The sequence below is a fragment of the Crocodylus siamensis genome, chromosome 1 (genome assembly GCF_052110815.1).
Source record: "Crocodylus siamensis isolate JL-2025a chromosome 1, ASM5211081v1, whole genome shotgun sequence".
NCBI classification, from domain to species: domain Eukaryota; kingdom Metazoa; phylum Chordata; order Crocodylia; family Crocodylidae; genus Crocodylus; species Crocodylus siamensis.
The window spans coordinates 259067736-259092114 of record NC_143395.1 but is presented as its reverse complement, the minus strand read 5'-3'; the positions used below and the strand labels follow the sequence as shown (position 1 = coordinate 259092114).

At 44.9% G+C, this 24379-nt stretch overlaps 1 protein-coding gene across 1 annotated transcript in view; it reads right to left on the bottom strand.

Annotated features, from left to right (window-relative positions):
- PDE9A (phosphodiesterase 9A) overlaps positions 1–24379 on the bottom strand; it is a 60035-nt gene that overhangs the window by 17857 nt on the left and 17799 nt on the right. The window contains exons 5-9 of the mRNA XM_090031641.1: positions 18342–18423; positions 15904–15978; positions 10796–10882; positions 2737–2841; positions 609–691 (exon numbers count right to left, since the gene is read on the bottom strand). Coding sequence (XP_089887767.1) covers positions 609–691; positions 2737–2841; positions 10796–10882; positions 15904–15978; positions 18342–18423 — 432 coding nt within the window. The remainder of the gene's footprint in view (positions 1–608; positions 692–2736; positions 2842–10795; positions 10883–15903; positions 15979–18341; positions 18424–24379) is intronic.

The window sequence follows — 24379 nt, the reverse complement described above, 5'->3', positions numbered from 1 at the left end:
CACCATGAGGGTACTTTAAAAGTGCTAAATTGCTTCAGTGGGTGTTTGCTCATGTCTTAACTGCACTTAGTTGGTGTTATGTTGAATATGTGTTCAGAGTTTAGAGCAGTTAGTGGCTTTCTCTGAGGCCTGCATAGATGTAGGGCAGGCCTACCCTGCCTGAAACTGTGTGAGAAAACAGCAGTAGGAAACATGCCATGCCCCCATCCACACATGCTATGTTCCTAAATTAACATCACTCATGTAGCTGCCTCAATGTAACATTGGGTGTGTGACATTAAGCTCTTCTGAGAAAGTGACTTTATTGGCACATAGCCAATACCCCACTAGGGCAGCTACCTTGCATCCATTTTAGAAGCTGCCTGCTGTCCTGCGAGTCTCCCTAGTGTGGTGAGGTGGTATGGACATGCTCCTAGTGGTTGGCAATACACCCAGTCTAACTAGAGATGGCTCTGGCCTTGCAGCAAGCAACAGCAAATCATGCTGGAAAATGTCAGATTCAGCTACACCACTGTGCACTCTATAGAGGTGAAGAAACTGCTGAACCACAAAAAAATGCTGATTTTCACGGTCTTCCCAAGACAGCAGAAAACAAATAACACACATACGTATTGTTGTAACCCGGATGATCCAGATCATGGCATACTGCTGCTGTCATCAGAATTAATATATCAAGTTGGGAAAATTTCTCCTACAACAGAAAATAAAATAAAATAAAAGTTCATGTGGACTCTGAAACTTTCTACATTTTTTTTTGCTAAATGCATTCACAGTTCAGATAAAGGAATGATCTGTGCAGGCTGTTATTCAATAGGCAAGCATATTGCATATATGAAGGAAGATGCCCCTATTCACTGCAGAAAGAAATGACTCAGAGTTGGCAGTAATTAAATATCAGTAGCTTGGAGGAGGCAAGTGGAATTTGCTCGAGACTTGTAATAATTGCCTAGATTAGAACTTGCCAAAGAATAGAGATGTTAATACTAACTTCCTTAGAAATTGTTCAGGTGTCTGCATGAGTTAATGTGGGGTTGGAAGAAAACTTAGATGTCATTATGGTCCCTGGCACAAGTTCATTTAATGGTGCAATAAGATCCAATTCCTGATCCCAACATTTGCACCTCCTGCCTTGCCACATGTGCATGGCAGGATGTGTAATTTTGGGAGCAGGATGTGTAATTTTGGGATCAGGGATCATTTCAACCATGCCATGACTATTTGCCAGTGGAGGGAGAGTCTGGGAGTCTTGATCTAGGGTTCCCCTTACACCAGCAAGATAAAAGCAGGGAGCCAGTAGCGTGGCATCAACTAGCTCTCATGCAGTCCCAGGGCTGAGACTGAGAATCAGCTGATCAGCTCTGGAACCACATGGGATTGGGGCTGGTTCAAAACTCTGGCACAGTCCTGGGGCTAGAACAGCACAAGAGGTGGTTCATGACTCTGGTGAGCTCCTGGGGCTGGGGCCAGTTCAAGTGTTTAGTGCAGTCCCAAGTCTGGAACCAACAATCACTTGAGTGTCAATCCCAACTCAGAGCCCTGTGTACTGGGATGTCAGAAAACTTCATGTACAACCAGGCTATACACAGGTCTTTTAAGGTGCTGGTGTGCTGAGACATCAGGATCTGGGAGAGGTTTTCTGGTTCTGGGGACCCCATGCTCTGGGAGGATCAGAAAACATCATGTGCAGCCTGGTTACACCTGCAGGTTTAAAGGTCCTGGTGCATGGCAACCCTGGGATCAAGGGACTTTCTTTCTAGTCTCAGGGTCCCTGTGGCTAAAATGTGCCAAGTGCTTTGCTCTACAGTTTCATGGGAGCTGTGAGGAAAGGCTCTCAAGCTGCTGGGCTGTGGGGAGCTGTGCAGCTCCCTGCAACCCAGCACCAGACTCTGCTTTGCTCCTCAGCCCCTGCAGGAACTGCAGGACAAATCTCAAGTGCCATGTTGGGTTGTGGGGAGCCCTGTGACCTTTGCCCCAGCACCCTGACTCAGCTGATGAGCTCCCTTGGAGTTGATGCCTTGAAAACAGCAGGGTGCAGCCCCAATCAGGGCTGCACCATATTGCCATCAGCCTGCTGACACAGGTGGAGGTGTCAACCAAGCCCTGCCATGCAGCTAGCATCAGGTTGAATGGCAGGACTACCCTGCAACACATCTAATTTAAGATGCAATGGAAACCAGCCACAAAAGCAGAGTAGAGTCACAGCCTCATGGCTGGGCTTGGTGTGTGTGTAGGGCAGGAGCAGGTGGAAGAAGTGTGCTCAGGAGGGTTGGCCCCAGCAGTGCCAGGGATGAGGTATGTAAGGATACTAGTCCGTTAAGGGCTTTGTAGACTGTAACCACATTGGTTGGATAAAACTGGCTGTGGCCAGTTAATTGAAGCAGGAGTTTCAAGCAGTTGTAGAAAAGAGTTGTCTCCCTGTGATATCCCTCTCCTTGGCCTTATTGTATAAAGTTAATCTGTTCCTGAAAGCTGATGAACCAACAGGTAACACAGGGTGTAGACATATCCTAAGCAACACCCCCAAGATCACCTAGGAAACTCATCTGCCTTCTCTTCTTCCATTTAAGAAAGCAGGTGCAGCAAAGAGAGCCCCTTCCACACAAACTGGTCTTTTTATTTTTTAATTTTTTTGGTAAAGGAAATTACCTGGGTTGCATGATATCTGATTAACAAATATTTATCTAGTGATATCAGTGCAAATGCAGAGAGCTATATGGACAGTCTGAGAAGACACACCTGGAGACTGCAGAGAGAGATCATGCTGTACATCATCTGGGTCACACAGAAGCAGTGCCGGAAGTTATGGAATGGGTTGTTTCTGTAATTGTCATGAATGCACAGCTACAAAGAAATAAAGTGAGTACAACTGTTAAAGACAGCAGAATTGTTTTCAAATGAAAAGATTCGAGTCTTTCTCACTTTTCTCTGAGGCACTACAAGCCCTCCCCCCCACCCCCCTCCAGGGACATGTGCAGCTGCACATTATTTCCCACATTAACCCTTTCCAAATACTGAACACTGCAACAAAATCTGGCTGAGAAAGACCAGATATCATTCCTTGCCTGACCTATCCACTAGAATCATCAAAAACACCATGGAGTACTTCTTCCTCAGTCCCATGAGGTGTCACAAACTGAGGTCAAAGACTCTCCATTACCTTTCTCTGTGTTTCAGATTTTTGAGCAAACTTGGTGCTGGTAAGATACAGAATGAATAATACTTGTTGTATAGGTCCTCTGTAGTATATAGGCAGATGCTAAGCAAGCTTTCTCACCCATTTGCCAATTCATATTCATCCTGATGTCTGACTCCTTCTGCTTTGGCCCTTGATCATAACTGAGCAGACAACACCAAACATGCCATGGTGATGTACGGGGGGACAGGTGGGAGCTCCGGTGCCTCCCTGCAAGTGCCAGCCACAAAGTGGGAGCACCAGATGTAGGCTGCGGCCACTTCCGGAAGCACTGCAGCCACTTCCAGGAGTACCATGAGTGCAGCTGCTCATCAGTCAATAAGTTTTGCTGCAGGGTGACTTACCCCCCCGCAGTCACTGACTGGTTGCTGGGAGGTCACTAAGGTGGCCCATGCTGGGGACAAACGTCCATTCAGGGATATGTGGAGAACATAAGGCTCATTTTTGACTTAGTGGAGGTAAGGATCACTTTTGACATAATGTGAATTTGAACCCTGAACTTTTCAATGGGATAAATGTCTTACAGTCATTACAGCTGTTCACTGATGAGGTCTTAGCACCCTTTCCCACACCCAGCAGCCAAGCCACCCTAGCATCCTGGAGCTTTTATACCTTTGGGGCTTACTCCTTCAGGGTGATGAACATTTAGCCTTGACCCAGGGGAGATTTTATGCATGGGTTAAGCATCCAAATAGACCATTTATGTCAATAGGGTTGCATACATTCATCAAGTGATGCTTGGATTCAGTGCTCTGCTTGCATCCAGGCCAAAGTTGTCAGTGTCCTGCTGGATCAACCTCTTTGACCTCAGACCTGATTTTCAGAAGCTCTATGCATCCAAACTTTCAGCTATAATGTCTCTGTGGGAACTCAGTGCTCCTTTCAAATCAGGACCTGCACTGCATAACATGTTTGACTTTTTGAAAATCATGTAGAACTGTTCACACTTTTGGATGGGTAAGTCATGATGGACAGTCTCTTCAAAGTATTTGAACAGCTTCTCTGAAAACCTCTGCACTGACACACTAGTAACATGAGGCAACAAGAATTTAAAGTACATGCTGACCCAGGAAGGTTGGAACATTCATGGCAAATTAGAAAAGTTCCACAACATATTTGGTTACATTAGTCATCTGCGTTTTCAGTTCTTATGAGTATTTCTGTAGCAGGTGGATGTGGGAGGGATACAGAAAGCATGCAAGAGAAGTGACTGTTTCTCGCCCACCTGAGTTCAACTTCAGGGATACTGCAAGCTCTGGGGAAGAATCATGATTGAAGGAGAAACTACGGGATTTTTCTTATCCTTATTTTTCTGTGAGGCCAATATGTACATAGGAATTTTTATAACACTCAGATATAACAGGGAGTATATAACTCCTTGTCCTGCAGAGAAGAGGCTGTACAGAATGTTTGCAACAATGGGGTTCAAATTGCTGAGAATACCTCTCTAAACACACATACTGGTGCCACAGATCCATAGATATTTTTAGGTCACAAGGGACCATTATGATAACCCAGACTGACTCCTGGATGATCCAGGCTAGCAAATATTGTCCAGTTATTCCTGCAGCCAGCCCTACTACTTACAGTAGAACTGGAGCCAATCTTTTGGACTTTAGGAAGATCGCCTTTCTGGTTCAAGGGAAGGGGAATCCACTTTGCCAGATACGTTGTTCAAATGGGTACTTATCATCAGGGATCCTGGTTTTCTCTGATAAAAAAATCCCCAATTTTTTGTTTTAAAAAAGTAACCCAAAATCCACATGTTTCTGTGATTAAAATGAAACACCACTATATATAGTGCCCCCCTGCCCATCACTATATATATAAAATATATATGAAACACCACTATATATATATATAGAGAGAGAGAGTGGTATTTCATTGTAATCATGGAAACATGTGGATTTTGGGTTACTTTTTTAAACCAAAAATTGAGGATTTTTTTTTATCCGAGAAAACCAGGATCCCTGCTTATCAACACTTAAAAGTCAGCATTTTTTATTTTCTGTTTTAATGAAGCTTCCAGTCATGGGATCCTGTTGTGGTTTTCGCTGCTGGATTACAAGCTCTTTTAAAATCTTCTCTTTGCATAGATTCTTACAGATCATGCTAAAGTTACCTCCAACCTACTTTTCATTAAGCTACCTAGATTGAACTTAAATCCTGTACAGTAATTTTCTGACATTTGTAACTTGGCAGCAGAAAAAGAACAACTAAATAACTGCATCCACCAGACCACAGTGATATAATACTGCAGAGCTCTATTCCACCTGACACCCATTTAACAAAACCACTTTTTTTACTGTGCATAGAAGAGCGGTGTTCATAAAACAGGGTAGGCAGAGGTTTTAGCAAAACTCTATAACCACCTGCAAACAGGTGCATCATAGGTCACAGCTTCCCCAGTTCTAGCCAAAGTAATTCATGGATAGTTTCAAGGGGTATTCAGCCTAGTATCCTGTTTCTGGCTGTCACTAGATACTTTAGAAGGAAGTCTAAGAACTGCCCTGAAGGTAGATGTGAGAGAGTGCTTCCTCCCCACATATTCAGCCTTACCCTGGCCCTAGTTAGAGGCTCATGTCCTGAAAAACAGGATATAATGCTCCTTCCACAATCCTTGTTATCATCAATTGTGACAACTTGGGACATTCTTGATTTCCATATAAATATTTAATTGCTTTTGAAGTTTGTCAAATGTTTGGCCTCACTTATTCCCTGTGACAATGAGCTTGATTATTTGTTCTTCTTTAATCAGTGACTGCCTTGTATAAAACATATAAGCAGTCCAGGGGAATTGGATGTGGGTATTGAGTTGGATGTCATCTACCTGGACTTCAAGAAGGCCTTTGACACTGTTTCTCACCCCATTCGCATATAAAAACTAGGCAACCGCAGCATGGATGCCTACAGTCAGAAGGGTGCCAAATTGGGTCAATGGTCGCACCCAGAGAGTGGTGGTGGTCCATTTTTGACCTGGAGGGATGTGGGCAGTGGGGTTCCCCAGTGCTCGGTCCTCAGGCCTGTACTATTCAACATCTTTATCAGCAACTTGGAAGTGGGCGTGGAAAGCACGCTGTCCAAATTCATTGATGACACAAAGATGTGGGGAGAAGTGGGCACACTGGAGGAGAGGGACAGAATCCAGCTGGATCTAGACAGGTTACAGGGGTGGGAGGATGAGAATAGGATGGAATTCAACACAGACAAGTGCAGGGTGCTGCATCAAAGGAGAAGTAACCTGCAAAACACCTATAGGCTGGGGAACACCCTTCTCAACAACACAGTAGCAGAAAGGGATCTTGGAGTCATTGCTGACTCCAGGTTAGACATGAGCTGCCAATGTGAGGAAGCGGTCAGTAAAGCTAACTACTCCTTGTTGTGCATCTACAGATGCATCACAAGCAGGTCCAGAGAGGTGATCCTTCCCTTCTACACGGCGCTGGTCAGGCTGCAGTTGAAGTACTGTGTCCAGTTCTGAGCGCGGCAGCAGCCAATCCCCCTAAGGTAAATGGGGCAGAGGAGCCAGCACAACTGGGGCAGAACTGGAGGGGAAGCCCCCGGATCCCTTTTAACTGAGCCGGCAGGGAGCCACGCTCCCGAGCTGTGTGCTAACAGAATGCACAAACAGGCACACTCTGTAAGGGCGTGCCAGTATTTGTGCTGGTGTTTGTGCAGGCAGGCAAGCAGGAGGGCCTAGAAGGAAGTCTTCAGCAAAGGAGAGAAGGCACCCCACTACTAAAATGGTGAGGACAAGGAGTGCAGCTACGGCCCCTACCTAGGGGGCGCCAGTTACCCGGGGCTCCTCTGAGGCCTCCACCCAGATGGGGCCCATGGGGGAGCTGGCACCACCCTGCCCCCTGGCCTGTGGGGGATGCCTGGCAAGACCGGGGGGCACAGGGATGGGCCCCCCTCACCTGTACCACACGTGCCCTTCTTAGGGCATTGGAGGGGCAGGTGAGGGAGCTCCAGGCGGAGGTTAGCAGCATGAGGAGGATCAGAGAAGCAGAGGATGAAATTGACGGGTATTTCCTTTCCCTGCAGGGTCAAGCACCAAAGGGAGAAGAACCCCAGGAGGTGCCCTCCACAGCAGAATGGCAGAAGGTTCCCTCCAGAGCCAGGGCTGCTCGTGGTGATGCAGTATCAGCTCCCCCAGTCCAGCTGGGGAACAGGTATGAGGCCCTGGTAACACTGGAGGAAAAGGAAGGAGAGGAGGAAACCTCTGGAGAGGAGGCCACTCCATGCACACGACAGGCTGAAGGAGGCCAGTTGACCCAGAAGAAGAGACCCTGCTTGTCATAGGTGACTCCATCCTGAGAGGAACAGTGGGTCCCATCTGTCACCAGGATCCCATGTCACATGAGGTCTATTGTCTGCCCGGAGCTTGGATTCAAGATGCGATGGAGATGATCCTGGCCTTTATCCAGCCCACTGATTACTACCCCATGGTCCTAATCCATGTAGGCACTAATGATGCGGCCAGGAGCAGCCCAGATCACCTGATGAAGGACTACAAAGCTCTGGAGGAGGCAGGGGCACAGGTTAGTCTTTTCAACTGTCCTCCCAGTGAGCAGATGTGGGCAATGCCTTAAAACCTGCATCAGGGAGGTCAACTTGCGGCTTTGGAAACTGTGTTTCAAGGAGAGCTTCATCTTTTTTGGACCATCCATACTTCAGAACAAGAGACATGTCTGGGTGGGATGGGCTTCACCTTTCCCCTAAAGGTAAGCGTGTGTTCTCTTTCAGGTTGGCTGATCTCCTCCGGCAGGCTTTAAACTAGTTTCATCAGGGGAAGGGGAGGATGAGGACAGAAGGAGCCACAGAACAGCGAACCAAGAGCCACCCACAAGAACTGACCAGCCAAGACAGGCTACGAGCACAAGAAGTACCTAGGTAAGAGACAGGGGTCTGGATAGTCCTGGGAATAGGGGGGCGGTGCATACACCCTCGGAGGACCTTAAATGCCTCTACACTAACGCTTATAGTATGGGGAACGAGCAGGAGGAACTTGTCCTCCTGCTAGCTAACACAAACCTAGACATAGTGGGGGTCACTGAAACTTGGTGGGATTCAGTGCATGATTGGGTGGTAAACATCAAGGGCTATAGGCTGTACAGGAGGGATAGAACAGGGAGGAAAGGCAGGGGTGTGGCGCTGTATGTCAAAGAGCAATACACATCCTCAATGAGCAGCTGGGGGTCAGAGGAGGGGCAAACCAAAGTGCTCTGGGTCAGAATATAAGGGGGTCGGGGAGAAAGGGACTTAACGGTGGGTGTCTACTACAGACCACCCAACCAGGGGGAAGAGCTGGACCGGGAATTCTTAGGTCAGCTCACGGAGGCAGTTAAGTCAAGGGACGTGGTCATCATGGGGGACCTAAACTATCCGGACATCTGCTGGGAGAAGCAGTCAGCCAGGTCTGACTGCTCATGTAGGTTCCTAGCCGAGTTACAGGACCTCCATCTAACTCAGGAGGTGCACAGGCCCACCAGGGGAGACGCCTTGTTGGACCTGATGCTGGCCACAGGCAACAACCTGGTTAGGGGACTGTGGGTTCTCGACCACCTGGGCGATAGTGATCATCGCCTGTTGGAATTCACCATCCAGCACAGGGTGTCAAAGGCCTGGAGCAAGGCAGCAGTCCTGGAATTCAGGAGGGCCGATTTCAATGAGTTAAGGAGATTAGTTGGGGAGACACTGAGGTCCTGGAGAGGTGGGGAGTTGGGAGTCCAAGAAAAGTGGTCGTTTCTTAAGGAGACGATCCTCCAAGCCCAAAGGGTGACAGTCCCAACACAGATCAAAGGGGACAAGACTGCTCAAAAGCCCCCATGTTGTAACCTGTCCCCAAAGGCATCTAGGAAAGTCTCAAAGCTGAAAAGGAGGCATACACCCAATGAAAGGGAGGGGTCATCACCAAGGAGGATTATATCTCCATTGCTTGAGATTGTAGGGGGGCTGTTAGGATGGCTAAGGCAGAGACAGAACTGGGACTAGCGACCTGGATCAAAGATAACAAGAAGTCCTTTTTTAAATACATAGGGAGTAAAAAGAAGGTACCAGGTATCATGGGGCCTCTGCACGACATGCTTGAAAATCTGGTGGTCTCACCAGACAACAAAGCTAACCTATTTAACAAATTCTTTGCTTCCATTTTTCTGAGCAGGGACCAGGACATCCCCCCACTGGGATCCCAGATGGCCCCAGGGAAGGCACAGCCAGGCCCAGGGTCAGTGAAGACCTAGTCAGGGAACTTCTGGTGGGACTAGATGTGTTCAGATCAGCTGGTCCAGACAATCTTCACACCAGGGTGCTGAGGGAATTGGCAGAGGTCACTGCAGGACCCCTGACATGGCTTTACGAGCACTTGTGGTGCTCTGGTGAGGTGTCAGAGGACTGGAAAAGGGCCAATGTGGTCCCCATTTTCAAAAGAGGGAGGAAGGAGGACCCAGGAAACTATGGAAAGCTCTTTGAGAAAATTATTCAGGAGCATATCTGCGAGGGACCAGCAGGGGAGATTATGCTTAGGGGCAATCAGCATGGGTTCATTAGAGGCAGGTTCTGTCAGACCAACCTGGTGGCCTTCTACAACCAGGTCACAAAATCCTTGGATGCAGGTGTCACGGTGGACATAGTCTTTCTGGACTTTAGGAAGGTCTCCTACCCCATTCTCATTAAAAAATTAGGTAATTGTGGTGTCGATGCCTACACAGTCTGATGGGTCACAAATTGGCTGGAGGGCCACACCCAGAGGGTGGTGGTGCATGGGTCATTTTTGACCTGAAGGGATGTGGGCAGTGGGGTTCCTCAGGGCTCAGTCCTCGGGCCTGCACTGTTCAACATCTTCATCAGCGACTTGGACGAGGGGGTAAAAAGCACCTTGTTCAAATTCGCAGATGACACTAAGATGTGGGGAGAAGTGGGCATGCTAGAAGGGAGGGACAGCTTACAACTATATCTGGACAGGTTACAGCGGTGGGCAGATGAGAATACGATGGTGTTTCGATACTGGCAAGTGCAAGGTACTGTGCCTAGGGGGGAAGCATACCTACAGGCTGGGGAACTCCCTTCTTGTCAGCACAGAGGCAGAAAAGGATCTTGGAGTCACAATTGATTCCCAGATGAACGTGGGCCACCAATGTGGGGACGCGGTCAGGAAGGCCAACCGCACCTTGGCATGCATCCACAGATGCATCACAAGCAGGTCCCAGGAGGTGATCCTCCCCCTCTATATGACACTGATCAGACCGCAGTTGGAGTACTGTGTCCAGTTCTGGGCACTGCACTTCAGGAGGGATGTGGACAGCATCAAGAGGGTCCAAAGGAGGGCTTGGGGGAACAGGGACTCTCCCATTGCCTGCTGGTCCCCCTTGGCAAGTTTCTGGACAGCCACCAGATCCCCTCTCAGCCTTCTCTTGTGGAGGCTGAACAGGTTCAGGTCTTGTAGCCTCTCCTCGTAAGGCCTGCCCTGCTTCCCCCTGATCATGCCCTCCTTGCTACTGGGATGTATGGAATTCCTCATATAAGTAAGCCTAAGCATGTTTTCAAGATCAAGGTCTGGATTTTTAAAATGACTATTATTGGTAATTTTAAAGAAATACTTACCAGCCACCTCTTCAAGGTGATGGGGTTGATGTTAAAGTCTTTCACCAATCCCAGGTCATGGTACATATGTTCCAAACAACTCAACATCTGTAATGATGAATGGATAGGTTGCTGTTTTGATAAACAGGACCATTGCTTACAAAGCATGCTGTCCAGTATAATATAATCTCCTAACATGTCCTAATGAATGGCCAAGCCTTATTGGCAAGGATGAAAAGAAACTGTTCAAAGATACCAAGATCAAAGCCAGTTCATGAAAGGTGTGATCTAAAGCCTACTGAAGAGAACAGAAAGACTTCTATTGACTTGGAGCAGGCCCTGAATCATCCCAGGGCTCCTTAGTTATCAGAGCACCTAGAAATCATAAGTATTTCATTATTTTCATTTTGCTAATGGAGCTGGTAATGAGCCTGATTCAAAATGAAATTAAGTTAGCAGAAGCTCTTCCACTGACTTTAGTAGGCCGAGGACCTGCCCTAAATGCACAGCAATATGTCAGTGGAAGATAAGAGCTACTGGTAACCAAATATGTCTTTGGCTAACTTCCTGTAGGGTTTGTTTTTTTAAATCAAGAATTCTTATTAGAATAAATAGATTAAAAATAAAACTCTTCATATTGTAAAATTGCAAAATCTCAGCAGGTTTGTGAATATCTGTATTCCAAAAACACATCTATGAATTTCAGCAGCTGAAACACAGAGGCCAAATGTTCTTTGGAGACACCCACACAACAACATACATTTCCCATTTTCAGAACAGAAGGCAGTTACTTCAGCTCTCTCATTCTGAGCCTAAGCGTTTAGAAATATTGCAGAAAAAGGACCTTTGTTAATAGGCTACTTGGGTCTTGCTTTAAGACTATTTGACCCAGAATCTGTATCTTAATTACAATGTCATGGGAATAATGTTATAAATATGGCCATTGGCCAAGGAGATACTTGCATTATAAACTTCTGTGTCTCATGTACCCATAAGCTTCCCAGAAAAATGACTTCCTTTGGGGAAATTTCATGCGTCTGTCAGCCTACAGTTCATTTAATACGTTTAGCAAAATTACATTATGGCTGCCTTTGAGTCATTCGAGTGTAAAGAAAATAGGCTTTCCCACAAAACCAGAGAAATAGTGTCAGAATATTGATGTGTGCTTAGATAACACTATCACAATTTTGCTGGAGAGCATCACATTTAGCCCCTGGGTCTCAAGGTAAAAATATGTGTTTTGCTACTCTTTCAAAAAAATTGCTACTGAATAGTAAATGAGCATAGACCTCATTTACTCTTACCAAGTACAACTATGCCAGATATGGGTGTGATTGTTATTTTACTAAACTGGTAAAAGCCATAGTGTAGATGCAGTGATATTTGTATAAAGGTGCTTTATACCGATACCCTTCTATGTATGGGAGTAGCTGTACCAGTACATGACACATCTATACCAATATAAATGTACCTACACAAAAGGGGTTGTATCACTTTTCCTATTTTTGCACTAAGGGGCAGAAATTTTATTTGCAGACAAAGGCTGTCTCCGAAAGTGAAATCAGCATACTGCACATCTGTTGTGCTTCATTTTCCTTAATAATTTTATTGTGTATCTAGGGCAATTATCCAGCAGGCTGTAAGTAGCTGTAGGCTAATTGAAGCATTTAGTTTAGTCTAGTATTCCCACAATTTTTTCCTTATGCTTCCTTTTTTATTTTTAATTTTTGGGGGGGGCAGTGAATAGGCAATCAGATGCAAAATTGCAATGTAGACAAAACTCAAAAAATACACATTCTCAGTATCTGCAGCAACTCTTATTTATACATATCTGGGGGCATCAGTCTTTCATGTGTGGCAGGGCACTTGGTGTGACTGCTACTTCAAGAGGTCAGGCAGCTGGCTGAGCCATTAATTAGAGAGTCAGCTGACCCAGGGTCCAGCAGGTGAAGCCAGGCCTGATCAAGGGAGTCACTTGATTGGAGGAGGGCTGGGTGTAAGTCTAGAGCCTGAAAGCAGGGCTGGCAGTAACATCTTGGCACATTCAGTACAGACATACAGATAGTTCAGGCTCAGGCTTTTTGAATGATTCAATCTTTGCAGGTTAGTTTAACCTGCACAGATTGAACTAGCATGCAAATGAATAGGCATTCACTTTTGATTCCAGAAATGCAGGCACGTGCCTGCCGTGGCTCAGGCTAGAAGCTGGGGGGTACTAGAGCAGCCCTCCCTTCCCTTCTGCAGTGGCTAGAAGGCTGGAGGAAAACTGAGTGGGGTGGGGGGGTGCCCAGGCAGGCTGAGTATCACTGGGGAGGGGTTTAAACCCCCGCCCTGACCTGCAGGGACCCCACCTGTGGTGTGCCTGGATGGGGAGGGGGAAAGTATCCCCTGCCAAGCTTTTACAGGGCTGGGGAGAGGAAGCGTGGGTAGACCCTGGCCTGGCACCAAAGGATCAAGTCTCCCCAACCCGCAGCTGGCTGGGAAGGGCCCTGCCTGGCTCCTCCGTGCCCACCCTCAGCAGCACCCATGGGCTGGCCCAGCTCAACTTCAGCCTCAAGTGAGACAAGCAGATGGCAGGGCCATGCCAGCTGGCACCTGGCGACACCCCTGCCTCTGTTGCTGAAGTGGCAAAATGGGGGGACTCCGACAGGGCAGCAATATATATTGTCTGTCTTGGTGTCCCAGGGAGCACAAGCCTCTTCCTGGTGGGGTGGGGGCTGTGCTATAGGCAGGAGCGTGGTGGGCACAGTGTCTGCAGCCTGTGCAGGGCGAGCAGCAGTGGCAGCAGCAGCACTGGGAGGGGTGGCTACAGAGGCCAAGGTGAATTCTGGAGTGGCCATAGTCCCCCCAAGCTCCCCCTAATACCACTGCCACTTAGCCCCCTGTCACCACCCTTCCCAAACCTGCCACTACTACTGCTCACCCCACGCAGGTTGTGGCAGCTCTGCCTGTCCCGCTCCCGTCTGCAGCACAGCCCCTCCACTGGGAAGAAGCTTGCACTCCCTGGAACACCATGACAGGGACTGCTGCCCCTGTCAGAGTCCCTGCCTCTCTTCCTCACACCCCCTCTTCACATTAAGGCTCCAGTGGCAGGGGCGGGGGCGTGGCCAGACACCAGCCAACATGGCCTCCTGAGGAGAAGGGGGCAGGGAGGGGGTTCATTTCCCAACCACAAGTCCTTTGGTCATTATAGTGAGATCAGGGCAGCCTCCCACAATATATATATATAACATCAAGGCATGGCAGGCATGAGCAATAATTTAGAGCAGGGTTATTTCTGTCATCTTCTATGTGAATGGGAGAGTGAACTTAGAGCCACCTAAATATGATTTCCCAGAAGCTTATTAACAAATTAATTGTATGAAATACATAATTCCTGATGTTTTATTTAATCTTTGCCATTTTTCTTTGTCATAGGTTATATTCACCTATGTGGACCTGGCTTGCTCTCTTATGCATACATATTTTTAAGATTTACTTTGTGATGCTAGTTTGCTGCTCTGCCCAATCATTAAATATTTTTTTTTAAACTTAGATAGGTCTCCCCCTTCCCTTTTTCCCACTCCATGTGGGACCTGAAAAAGAATGTGACCTAAAGAAGAATGTCTGGCATTTGAAAACTTGTCTAACTCTTATCGCAATTCTGTGGTTGGTCCAATAAAAAGTACCATCCTAAGAAATCCTTGCCCCTCAGATAATTCCTGGACCATCATGGCTACTACATCACTCTTCTACCACTACCTTTTCCCCCACTATCATTTGTTGACTCTTGTTTCAGATTATATTAGAAGATTTGAATGACAGAGGCCTTGTCCTTCTCTTTCTCTTCCATGTTTCCATAGCAACTAACCCAGCAGGGCCTCTGGGAGCTTCCATACTATTAATAATGAAGATGAATAAACAAAAAAAAATAGTGTGTATATATGTATGTACATAAATAACTTAGATACACATGCCACACGCATACCTACATATGCTATTTCTATTTTTTTCACACAGAGAGATATTTATACCTATATATCTCTACCTATTGATATGTGCCATGCATCTATATTTCTACCTAGATTTCCATGTCTCTGAGTTTTTCAAACACAAAAATTTGGAGAGACTTTAAAAATTAATTGAATTCAGCAACATATCTAAGCATGTACTTAACTTTAAGCAGATAAGTAGTCCCATTGATTCTAAAAGAATTATTCATTTTCTTTAAATTAAGCACATACTTAAGAACTTTGCTGAATAGGAATGGATTTACTCAGACTAGGTGACATGAAGGATTAATGCACTTGTCCTTGAGTGGCATACTAGTATGTAGATTATGAAGACACTTAAAACAACAAGAAAACCCCCATGTGTTTCCATAATAAGACTAATCTACCTTAGAGAAAACTCCAGCATATGTCTGAATTTTAATTCTGATTCATTGTTCTGTGCCCTCCCATCCCATCTTTAAAAGCACAAATTTAAACTTCCAAGTTAAGGGACCATGACAAATATATTAGGTAAGGGGTGGGGAAAAAAAACAACCTCAAGTGGATATGCTGGCTTTATCCAGCCTTGGAAAGAAATCTGAGTCAGCTGCCAGCCCTGCTATGTGACTGCTCACTTCTAAAGATACATTTTAACGTAAAAAAGAAGGGTCTAATTTCTACGTAGAATCCTAATATAAGCAAAGCAAAGGTAACTTTTACTTTTCTATAACTAGTCAAGGAAGCCCATATGCCACCCACCTAGGACTTACCTTACTTGACAGCGCCTTGTCTCTACTAAGCTTTTTCAGTGAGTTAGCTAAATGGAGTGACCTACCTCCATGTAAAAGCATAGCTACTTGTGCAGTGATAAACAGCCTCAATAGAGAGAAAAACACCAAAGTCATTGGCATTGATTAAGCTAGGTGAACACTGAAAAGGGCAATTGGTGCAAACCTCCATATTCTTCTCCACACTTGCCAGTCACCATGCTTATAGCTATATGGAGGGCTGGCTACAAATCACTGAATTGAGCCTGTACTGCTGTCATTAGGCCTCCACTTACAGATGTTGAAGGTACCTTTCCTAATATATCCAATGCTGACATGGGAGAAATGAAGTTGCAAGCACAAACCAGTTATTCACTCATTGCTTCATTACCTCATTGGGCTCCCATAGCCAGACGTCAAATGTTGGTTTCCGAAGTGCTTCTATGGTCTCTTGAGAAAGCATATACTGTAGACAAAATGACAGCCAGCATTACTGTGAGCTCATCTCATTGGAGCTCCTGGGAGCTGCTCTCTCCACACTCCATGCCCCATTTTGTGTCCCAGCTACAGCTGGAGAATGCATGATGGTCTGTTGTTTTTGATCTTAGATGTTTTGCATTGTACGGGGAATGAAATACTTCACTTCAGCTGATTTACCCATTTGTTTTGAATAGCTAGTTTGGGTGTGCTCTAAAGCTTATACAATCATCAATTCTGTGCTCAGGGCTCCATTACAAAACCCAGTTCAACCTCCAGTGTTGCTTCTGTTTGGGTAATTCTGGCTGGCAATTTTTTTTAATAGTCATCAGGAGGGTTAGAAAAGACACAGAAGTATGGTATCCCAATGCTATTGAGTCATGTTTTTAAGATACTGGATCCAAGTATTTTTGGATCATTTAAACTAGTTTAAGCCAACCTTTTAGACAGGTGTGCCACAAGTTACCCTTGCACCCCCCATAAGTGTGTCATTCTGATCCCCTTTCCCTGCCCAATCTGTTGCTCTGCTTTTTGTCCCCTGGCTGATTTACTGCTCTGCTTTCTGCTCCCTGCACAATCTGTCACTGTTCTGCCTGTCCTCTCCCTGTTCTGCCCTGTGCCACACACAGAGGCAGCTCATGCCACTTGTGGCATGTGTACTGCAGGTGGCCACCCCTGATGTAAACCAACTCAGTTTAATTAGCCATTTACTACCATGGGCTTGAAGTGGTTTGGGGCTTTCTATGCTGAAAATATGAATGAAATTATTTCAGCCTTTGAATGCCTGCCAGTTAATTCAAGGGAGAAAATGTCTAAAGATGAATTCTTCTTTTCTAGAGGGCAGTAATTTTTGTGTTTTCGTATGTGGCTTATGTTTAGTACACAGGTTTGCAAGACATCTGTGAATTAGCCATATTGATTTTTTAATTAACAGCAGTATTGCAATTCCCAAATATGTTTCAGGTGAACTGCCAACTGCTAATATGACTGAGATCTTATCTCAACTGGGGATCCAAAGTCTTACACATTCCACATACAGAGCAAACAAAAACTAAACTCCTCCTGAAACCAAGCAATTAAAAGTTTTCAAGTCTGGGCAGAAAGGAGCATCAGTCTACCACTAACATTAGTTAATGCAACCCTCACCCGCAGTTGTTTATCTCAGATATCAAGCATTATAGCAATGGGTAAAAGGTAAAGGTATAGATGCTGTGTACATATCCTGCAACCAAGCAAAATAGATTCATTTGAGAACTTGTAGGCTTTGAGAAAGTGTGCGACTGGTGCTTGAAACACACAAAAATAGCCAGACGGTAATATATATAGTGGCCATCTTAGAACCTTACCAGTGAACTACTTCTTCTTTGTTGCGTCTCCAGTCCAACCTTTCTATATGGTCTACTCCCAATATTGGATCCAGTATCTCAAAAACTCATTGCCTGAATAGTCCATTGCATGATGAAGCTCTATGAACTCATTTCAAAGATAACTATGATACATATGTGTATGTGCAACTTGTGTCACATGAACTTCGAAGAAAATGAACCAAACCTGACTTGGGTGGAAAATTCTTATACGTACCTGCAAAAAACAAAACTAGGATATGTGCAGATGAATCAGGGTTTGCCAAGATGTAAATTGGACAAAGAGAAAATATGGTTCCAGGCTCTGCGCAGGGGGAAGGGGAGGGGTCAGTTTCCTAGGCATATGGGGAAAAGAATCCCACACATTGGTATGACCCTTCTTATTGATGCTACTATGTTCGGGGGGTTTATTTGTAATTTCATTCCCATTTACAACTGTGAAAAATTTATTTTTAACTTCCTAGTGGATCTTCTTATATAACTATGGGTGTAAACTATTTGTGCATTTAATTGAGAAAAAACAAACTCATTTTCATAATCATATGAGTCACCCCAGAGAGCTTCAAATGTTAATGTTTTAGCGATATTTTAAAAAAGAAATAAAATCACCCATGAATTTAGGACAAAGTAGAGGAGCCCTCATAAATAAGGACATGAAAGTTACAGCCCACAATACATTTTGTTGCGAGTATGCAGGATAAATAAATATTATTAACCAAAAGAACACCACCTGTCTGATGAATACAAAGCATTCATTAACATCTTTGACACTAAAAAGTATTAGGGCCTAATGAAGGTCTGATCCCAAACTCTCTAGTGTCAATGGGAGTTTTTCCATTGGTTTCCAGATGATGGCTTTGGATCAGGGTCTTGATCTAAAGCAACTGAGATTTAGAGTGATGGGAACTCATGAACTGTATTCTAGCTCCTGGTAAGAAGGCAACTTGCATATATTAATAGCCTGACAAGGATATGTAGCTTATGGTACCTTTGGGTAGGATGGTACATCCCGTCGGGGTGTCAGCTTTTTATTTTCATCCAAAAAGCTGTACTTACATCGACAGTTGATCCTGGAAATAAAAAATTCAGTTATCAGAATTGGGAAAATAGCCTGGCACTGCTCCTCCTCCCTTATCTCTCCTGTATTCAAATAATTCTATTTGATACACTGCTCTGTGCATGTCCTTTTACAGCATCTGATGATATGAACTCAGGCCTACAAAAGCTTATGCTATATATAGGTATAGCACATATATATTCTCTGTCTATCTGCCTGTGTGTCCATCATCTGATTTAGTTAGTCTATACAGTGCAAATCTACCTTGCCATTCTCTAAAGTACCATAAATTGCTAGGTAAATATCACCTTGAAGCCAACTGATTCCCAATTTATCCTAACAACCTTATTTTCTCTGATCATTAAAAATCAGTCTAGGGTTGCATTCAAAAGCAAGTCAGCGTACCAGAAACAAATACAGGCATCTCTGAAACTCATTCATCCATGTTTCTTCCCATGCAAGCAGTTACATAGGTTTATTACTATGGAAAGCTGTTCTACTTGATTTTAGCATTTATTCCTCCTGTTTAGATTATTTCCTCTAATTTTGATCAAGAACTAAAAGAAGATATCCTGGGTACATCTACACATGCAATTAATTTGAAGCAATAAACGCTGGAGCAGTTTGAGCCGAAGTAAACTACTCATGGGCACAGAATCTACATGTGCACCTGGGATAGCAGCAATATAAGGTGGGGCAGAGTAGTTTAAGACAGGGCTGCTCAGCCCCAGGCTCTGGGTAGCAGAGAGGCTGCTTGGGTGGGGCATGACAGTGCTGAAAGTGTGGAGCTGTCTGGCTAGGCGACAGGCAGGAGTCTGGCCCCTGGTTGGTTGGGCCGACCGAGTGCAATTATGCCTGCAGTCAGCATCTACATCTGTATTTAATCACAATAAGTTACCCTGGTGTAAGATAGTATTATTACAGTATTAATTAGTTTACTGTGGCCTAATACTATTGCGTGTGTAGACACTGAAGCTTTACTCCATGGCTAATTAGCATACTCTCCAGTTAAGCACATTTGTAGATGTGGCTCCTATCATCAGCTTGATGCCTACCTGGCTGGAATCATTTGAGCCCAGTTTTTCTCCCGCCCAGGTGGGGGGTCAGACTTGAAGATCTACAAGGTCCCTTCCGACCTGACTTCTATGATTCTATAATCCTTACTTCAGAATTTTCACAATTTCTAGTCCATTACTTCAAACACTTGTCTTTTCCAGTGTGAGTAAACCAAAATCCCCTTAGTGCTTCCTCTGAATTTTGGTATTTGCTTTCCTTTCTGTTGCTGTTTTCTGCCTCCTGTGCAAACCAGTTTCCACTTCAGAGCTGACTGTGGTGTGAAAAGTACTATCATGATTATTTGTATTAGCTCCTAGATATCCTAACTGAAATTGGGAGCCTGTGGTGCCAGGCTTTGCACAAACTTTGAGTCACAGCCCTTGCTGCAAAAACTTGGCAATCTAAAGAGACATGCCTGACAAAGGGTGGATGAAAGGAGCTATTACCCATTTTTACAGATGGCAGCCAGAAAAACTAAGTGATTTGCACAAGGTCACACAGGAAATCTGTGGCTGAGGTGAGTACAGAACCCAGATCTCCTAAGACTATGTCTCTTCACCCCAAGAACTGTCAGTCTTTCTCATTATCAAAGCCTGCTCCTTCATGTGTTGAAACTGGAATCACTGAGCTACATTCACTGCTTTGATGTGCTTGTTTCATGTTTCCCCCCACAACCCTATTCACCCATTTTAACCAGGCACCTTTTCCGGCCTAGTGAAGGATGAACCCTCAGGTGGTGAAGGGTCATATTCCTGGCTTCTGTGCTATGCTCCTCCAAGCTTCAGTGCTCAGAGATTTGGGGGAAAAGGAGGGGTGGCCAAGGCATCTTTGCATCTGAACTATACTAAAACCCGGGAGCCTGCAGGCAGCTAGAGCAAAATTCATCAGCCTTTGTGATGTTACACCAACATGTACACAGGAACCTGGACATAAATCCAACCCTGACCTGGGTAAGGCACCTAGACTGCATGCCCAAAGAAGTAGACTTGTTCAGCTGCAACTGCAAAAACAGAGGTCTGTGTTAACAGTCTGGCCCTTAATATGTGGGTGATGGGATGGGACATTTGCTCTTTTCTGCAGAACCATACTTTACACTGTATGGGATGGCACTGAGGGCCAGGCACTTTATAGCCATGGATACTGATCACGTTACTCATTTCACACCATGTGTAATGTGACTCAATGTGCCCATGTCATTTCATTTTAACAAGTATTGTTGGGAATGAAATACTGACTTAGGAACAACATGAGGATGGGCAAACCACAAATGCTCAGTTGCTTCTGGACCTCTCTCTCAGTCCTCCTTGAGGAGGCTTGCTTTGCTTAGCAATTCAAGGAGGAAACTCCTCTCTCAGTGAATCAACTCTTATTTATGTGGTTGTTCAAGCTGAGCCATGGTTGCCAGGGGAACCAGTAGCTACTTGTAATTACTCAGCATCTTCCAGGGGGATCCTTCCAAAGGGCAGTCAGTGCTGAATAGGGAGCATCCTTTCCTTGCTTTAAGAAAGGTGATTTATGGTGATCCTGGATTACATACTGCATAGTTCAGGTCCAGCTGCTTTTGCAAGAGCCTTTTATGAAGACTAGTGTGGGTGGAGGTTTTGCAAGTTTTTCTATGTTAGTAGGTTAGGACCTCTGCCTCGAATTGACATTAAAAACAAAACTGAATACATTGGTACTTCTCTACCTCAGTGAAATGAGCATTATTCAATCTGAGATGGCAGGAAGGATGATCCTTCAGTTTAAGAGAAGGCTGAGGAATGATGAAATATGAGCCTATTCAAGGTTTCCTACATGAGTCTGACATATTTTCTCTACTGCTTAGTTTCTACATCTGTAAAATGACGATAATACTGAAGTGTGCTGGCTAGTGGTCTGGGCTTTTGAAACAGTTGTATTTAAGCTCAAATCCATCTATGACTGATATAAGACTTGGATATTTCAGCTGCTGCCTCCCTTTCCTGGGAACAAGGTCTGGCACACCTGATCTGTCTGACCTTTGGTTAAAGGGCAGCATGACCCACCACAAACAATCAGTAGTAAATTAAAATCAAATTTTGTTTTTAAAACTCAGGCACCTTTTAGTCTCTTTCAGACACTGATTTCAATACAAGTCCAGCAGTATAAAATGGGTATCATGGCATGGTGAACTGAGCCCCAGCTTTTTCTTTTTTTCTGTTTCAAGGTACAGCTATCAACTCTATAAAAATGCTGCTGCCTTGTTAGCTTGGGTCTTACACAAAAAATATCTAGCCCAGGGGTGGCCCACCAGTGGCATAAGTGCCACATGCACACAACACCAGGGAGAAAACAGGCAGCACAGCAGCAGGCAGAGCAGGAGATAGAAAGCAGAGCAAGAGATCAGGCAGGGAGCAAAGGGCAGGGAGCAGAAAGTAGAGCAGGAGACTGGGCAGGAGAAGGGGTTTGGAGAGGCATTTGGGGACAGCATGGAGCTAATTTGTGGCATACCTGCCAAAAAGGTTGTCCCTCCATTGATCTAGCCTAACAGCAGCAGAGGTAGAAAAGGTAACTCATTCCTTAAGTGTACCCCTAGCTTCAGCATATGTGAGGGGGTAAATTTCACATTTCACTTGGACGCATGAACACCACAAATGAGTTTTTTCTTTCCTTCAGTAGACAGAAAGGACAGAAGCTTAATGTAGGCTCCCCTCCCCCCATGGCTGATCATTACCCAACATCAGAAGGACTGTTGGGGGCACAGGGCAAGAAAGACCTACCCACCTGACACCCAGACTGGCACAAGACTCAAAAGAAGAGTGAAATGGAGATGTAATATATGGGCAAGTGAATGAGTTACTGTGAAATAAAAGTGTAGAGTTGGGGGAGGAGGGGCTTTTACAGGCCTCAGCTGCTCCAAGGTAACTGCCCACCTGCATTCTTTAATCTTGTGGTATGTGGAAGTTAAACTGTAGCAAATGTATCCCTCTTTCATTGAACTTGTCACCATGACTTAATTCCCACTTACCACAGGGTAAGCAGGGGAACAGAGGCAATTACTTTACAGCAGCTGATGCATGCAAAGCCCTGTCATCCCGACCTCTGCAGTAAGTTGTCTGTATGTTCATACCGTTAGGGGAGGGAGTGTAAAGATTTTGTTGCTTTCCTAAACACAAGGCACTGTCCTTTCAGAGAGAGAGTTTTAGAAATTCTGAGCACAGCCTGTGTTTTTAAAATTCCTAGCCCCATGGTCCCTGAGGAGATCAAATACAAACTGCTGTGCTCACAACAAGGCAGAGCTTGGTGGGAGCGCACGTCAGTGACTGCGGAGGCTTGGGGGGCTCTGCTGTACTTTCAGGGACCAGAGCAGCTAGATGGCAAGGTGCCATATACCTCCAACTCCAGGTTTGATTGGACAAGCTGAAATAACTTGTCCACGCTGCAATCAGCAGGTGTGACCATATCATGGGAAAGTGTACCCAAGCTGACTTTAATTTAGTTATCTTGGGTACCAACAGCAGTGAAGATATGACCACATGGACAGGCTGTATAAGCCTGCCAGGGTCCCTGGGCACTTACTTGGGTGATTAGATCACTCTGCAGCCTGTCCTGCTTTGTCTCTAGTACTTCTGGTACCTGTGTTACTTAGATTAAAGCTAGCTCAGATCTGCCTATGCAAGCAGCAGTGACAGCACCAGCAGCTTCCATGCAGACACAGCATGCAAAAATGACATTAGAGGCTCAGAGCTAGAAACAGTGACTGGGCATTTCCAACCTGGTTGGGTCTGGGAAACAACAGGGATGTAAAGATTGGGTCCAATTAAAATAAACTGATGACTGTCTGCCTGGGGGACACAAGCAGGCCTGTAAGAAGCAGTAGGACTTGTTATTCCAGTTATTCTGATTAAATGGGTATCTTAACCTGTTGTAAAATATAACCCATAAAATCATATAGTCATAGAAAAGTAAGGCTGGAAGGGACCTCCAGAGGTCATCTAGTTCAATCCCCCCACCAGAGACAGGATCATCCCTATCCAAACCATCCTATACAAATCTATTGTCTAACCTATTAGGAAAGCTACAATAATAAACTTTGCAATACAAATGAATGCACAGTGCTGCTGGAGAAATGAAACCTGAATTTCTTAATTTCCATGTGTTTCTTAATTTGTACAAAGTTGCATTAACTTAATTTTTGGTTCTGCTTGTCCATCTATACCCTTTCTGCCAAAGGCAGGAAACAACAGACACATTAGGCAAATTGAAACTAGCTCTGAGCCTACATGTTTTTGAATTTGCTGCCAAATTCAGCCCTAATTATGCTAATAGCATTTCCTCATGCACCTTAACAAGCAATTATTGAACCACTGGGGCAAATTCTTCTCACACTTGTATAAATCTGGAATGTTGCCACTAAGGTTAATGGCATTAGTCCACATATAAGTCAATAAGATAAAGTAGATTTTGGCCTTAAGACCTATTGTAAAACAAATGCATTATTTGATCTATTGTAGTACATTACATCTGAATAGTGCCAAATTTATATAAAACCCAAGTATTTTAAAGCCAAGTCCTGTGGCCCTTTAAGCAAATCTCCCATTGATTCCAATGGATGATTTTTCTGATTAAGGACCACACAATTAAACCCCATATACAGAACAACAGTGGTAGGCTTTCAAGACAACACATGATTCACTTTGCTCAGAACCTGAACTGTCAGGTGCATTTCTCTTTACCTCTACTAGCAGTATAAATAATATCCCACCTCCTGATACGTTTGCCCTAGTGGTGTATTTCACTAACATAAAGATCTGACGTTCCAGCAGATGAAGCATACCGTCGCAAGATCTCATTCCTATTGCTGCTGTTATAATTCCAGCAAGACAAACTCGGTAGCAGCAGACTGGTAGCTTGACTTCTTGAACTGGGAGTTAAACCCTTATTTCCAGTTGAAA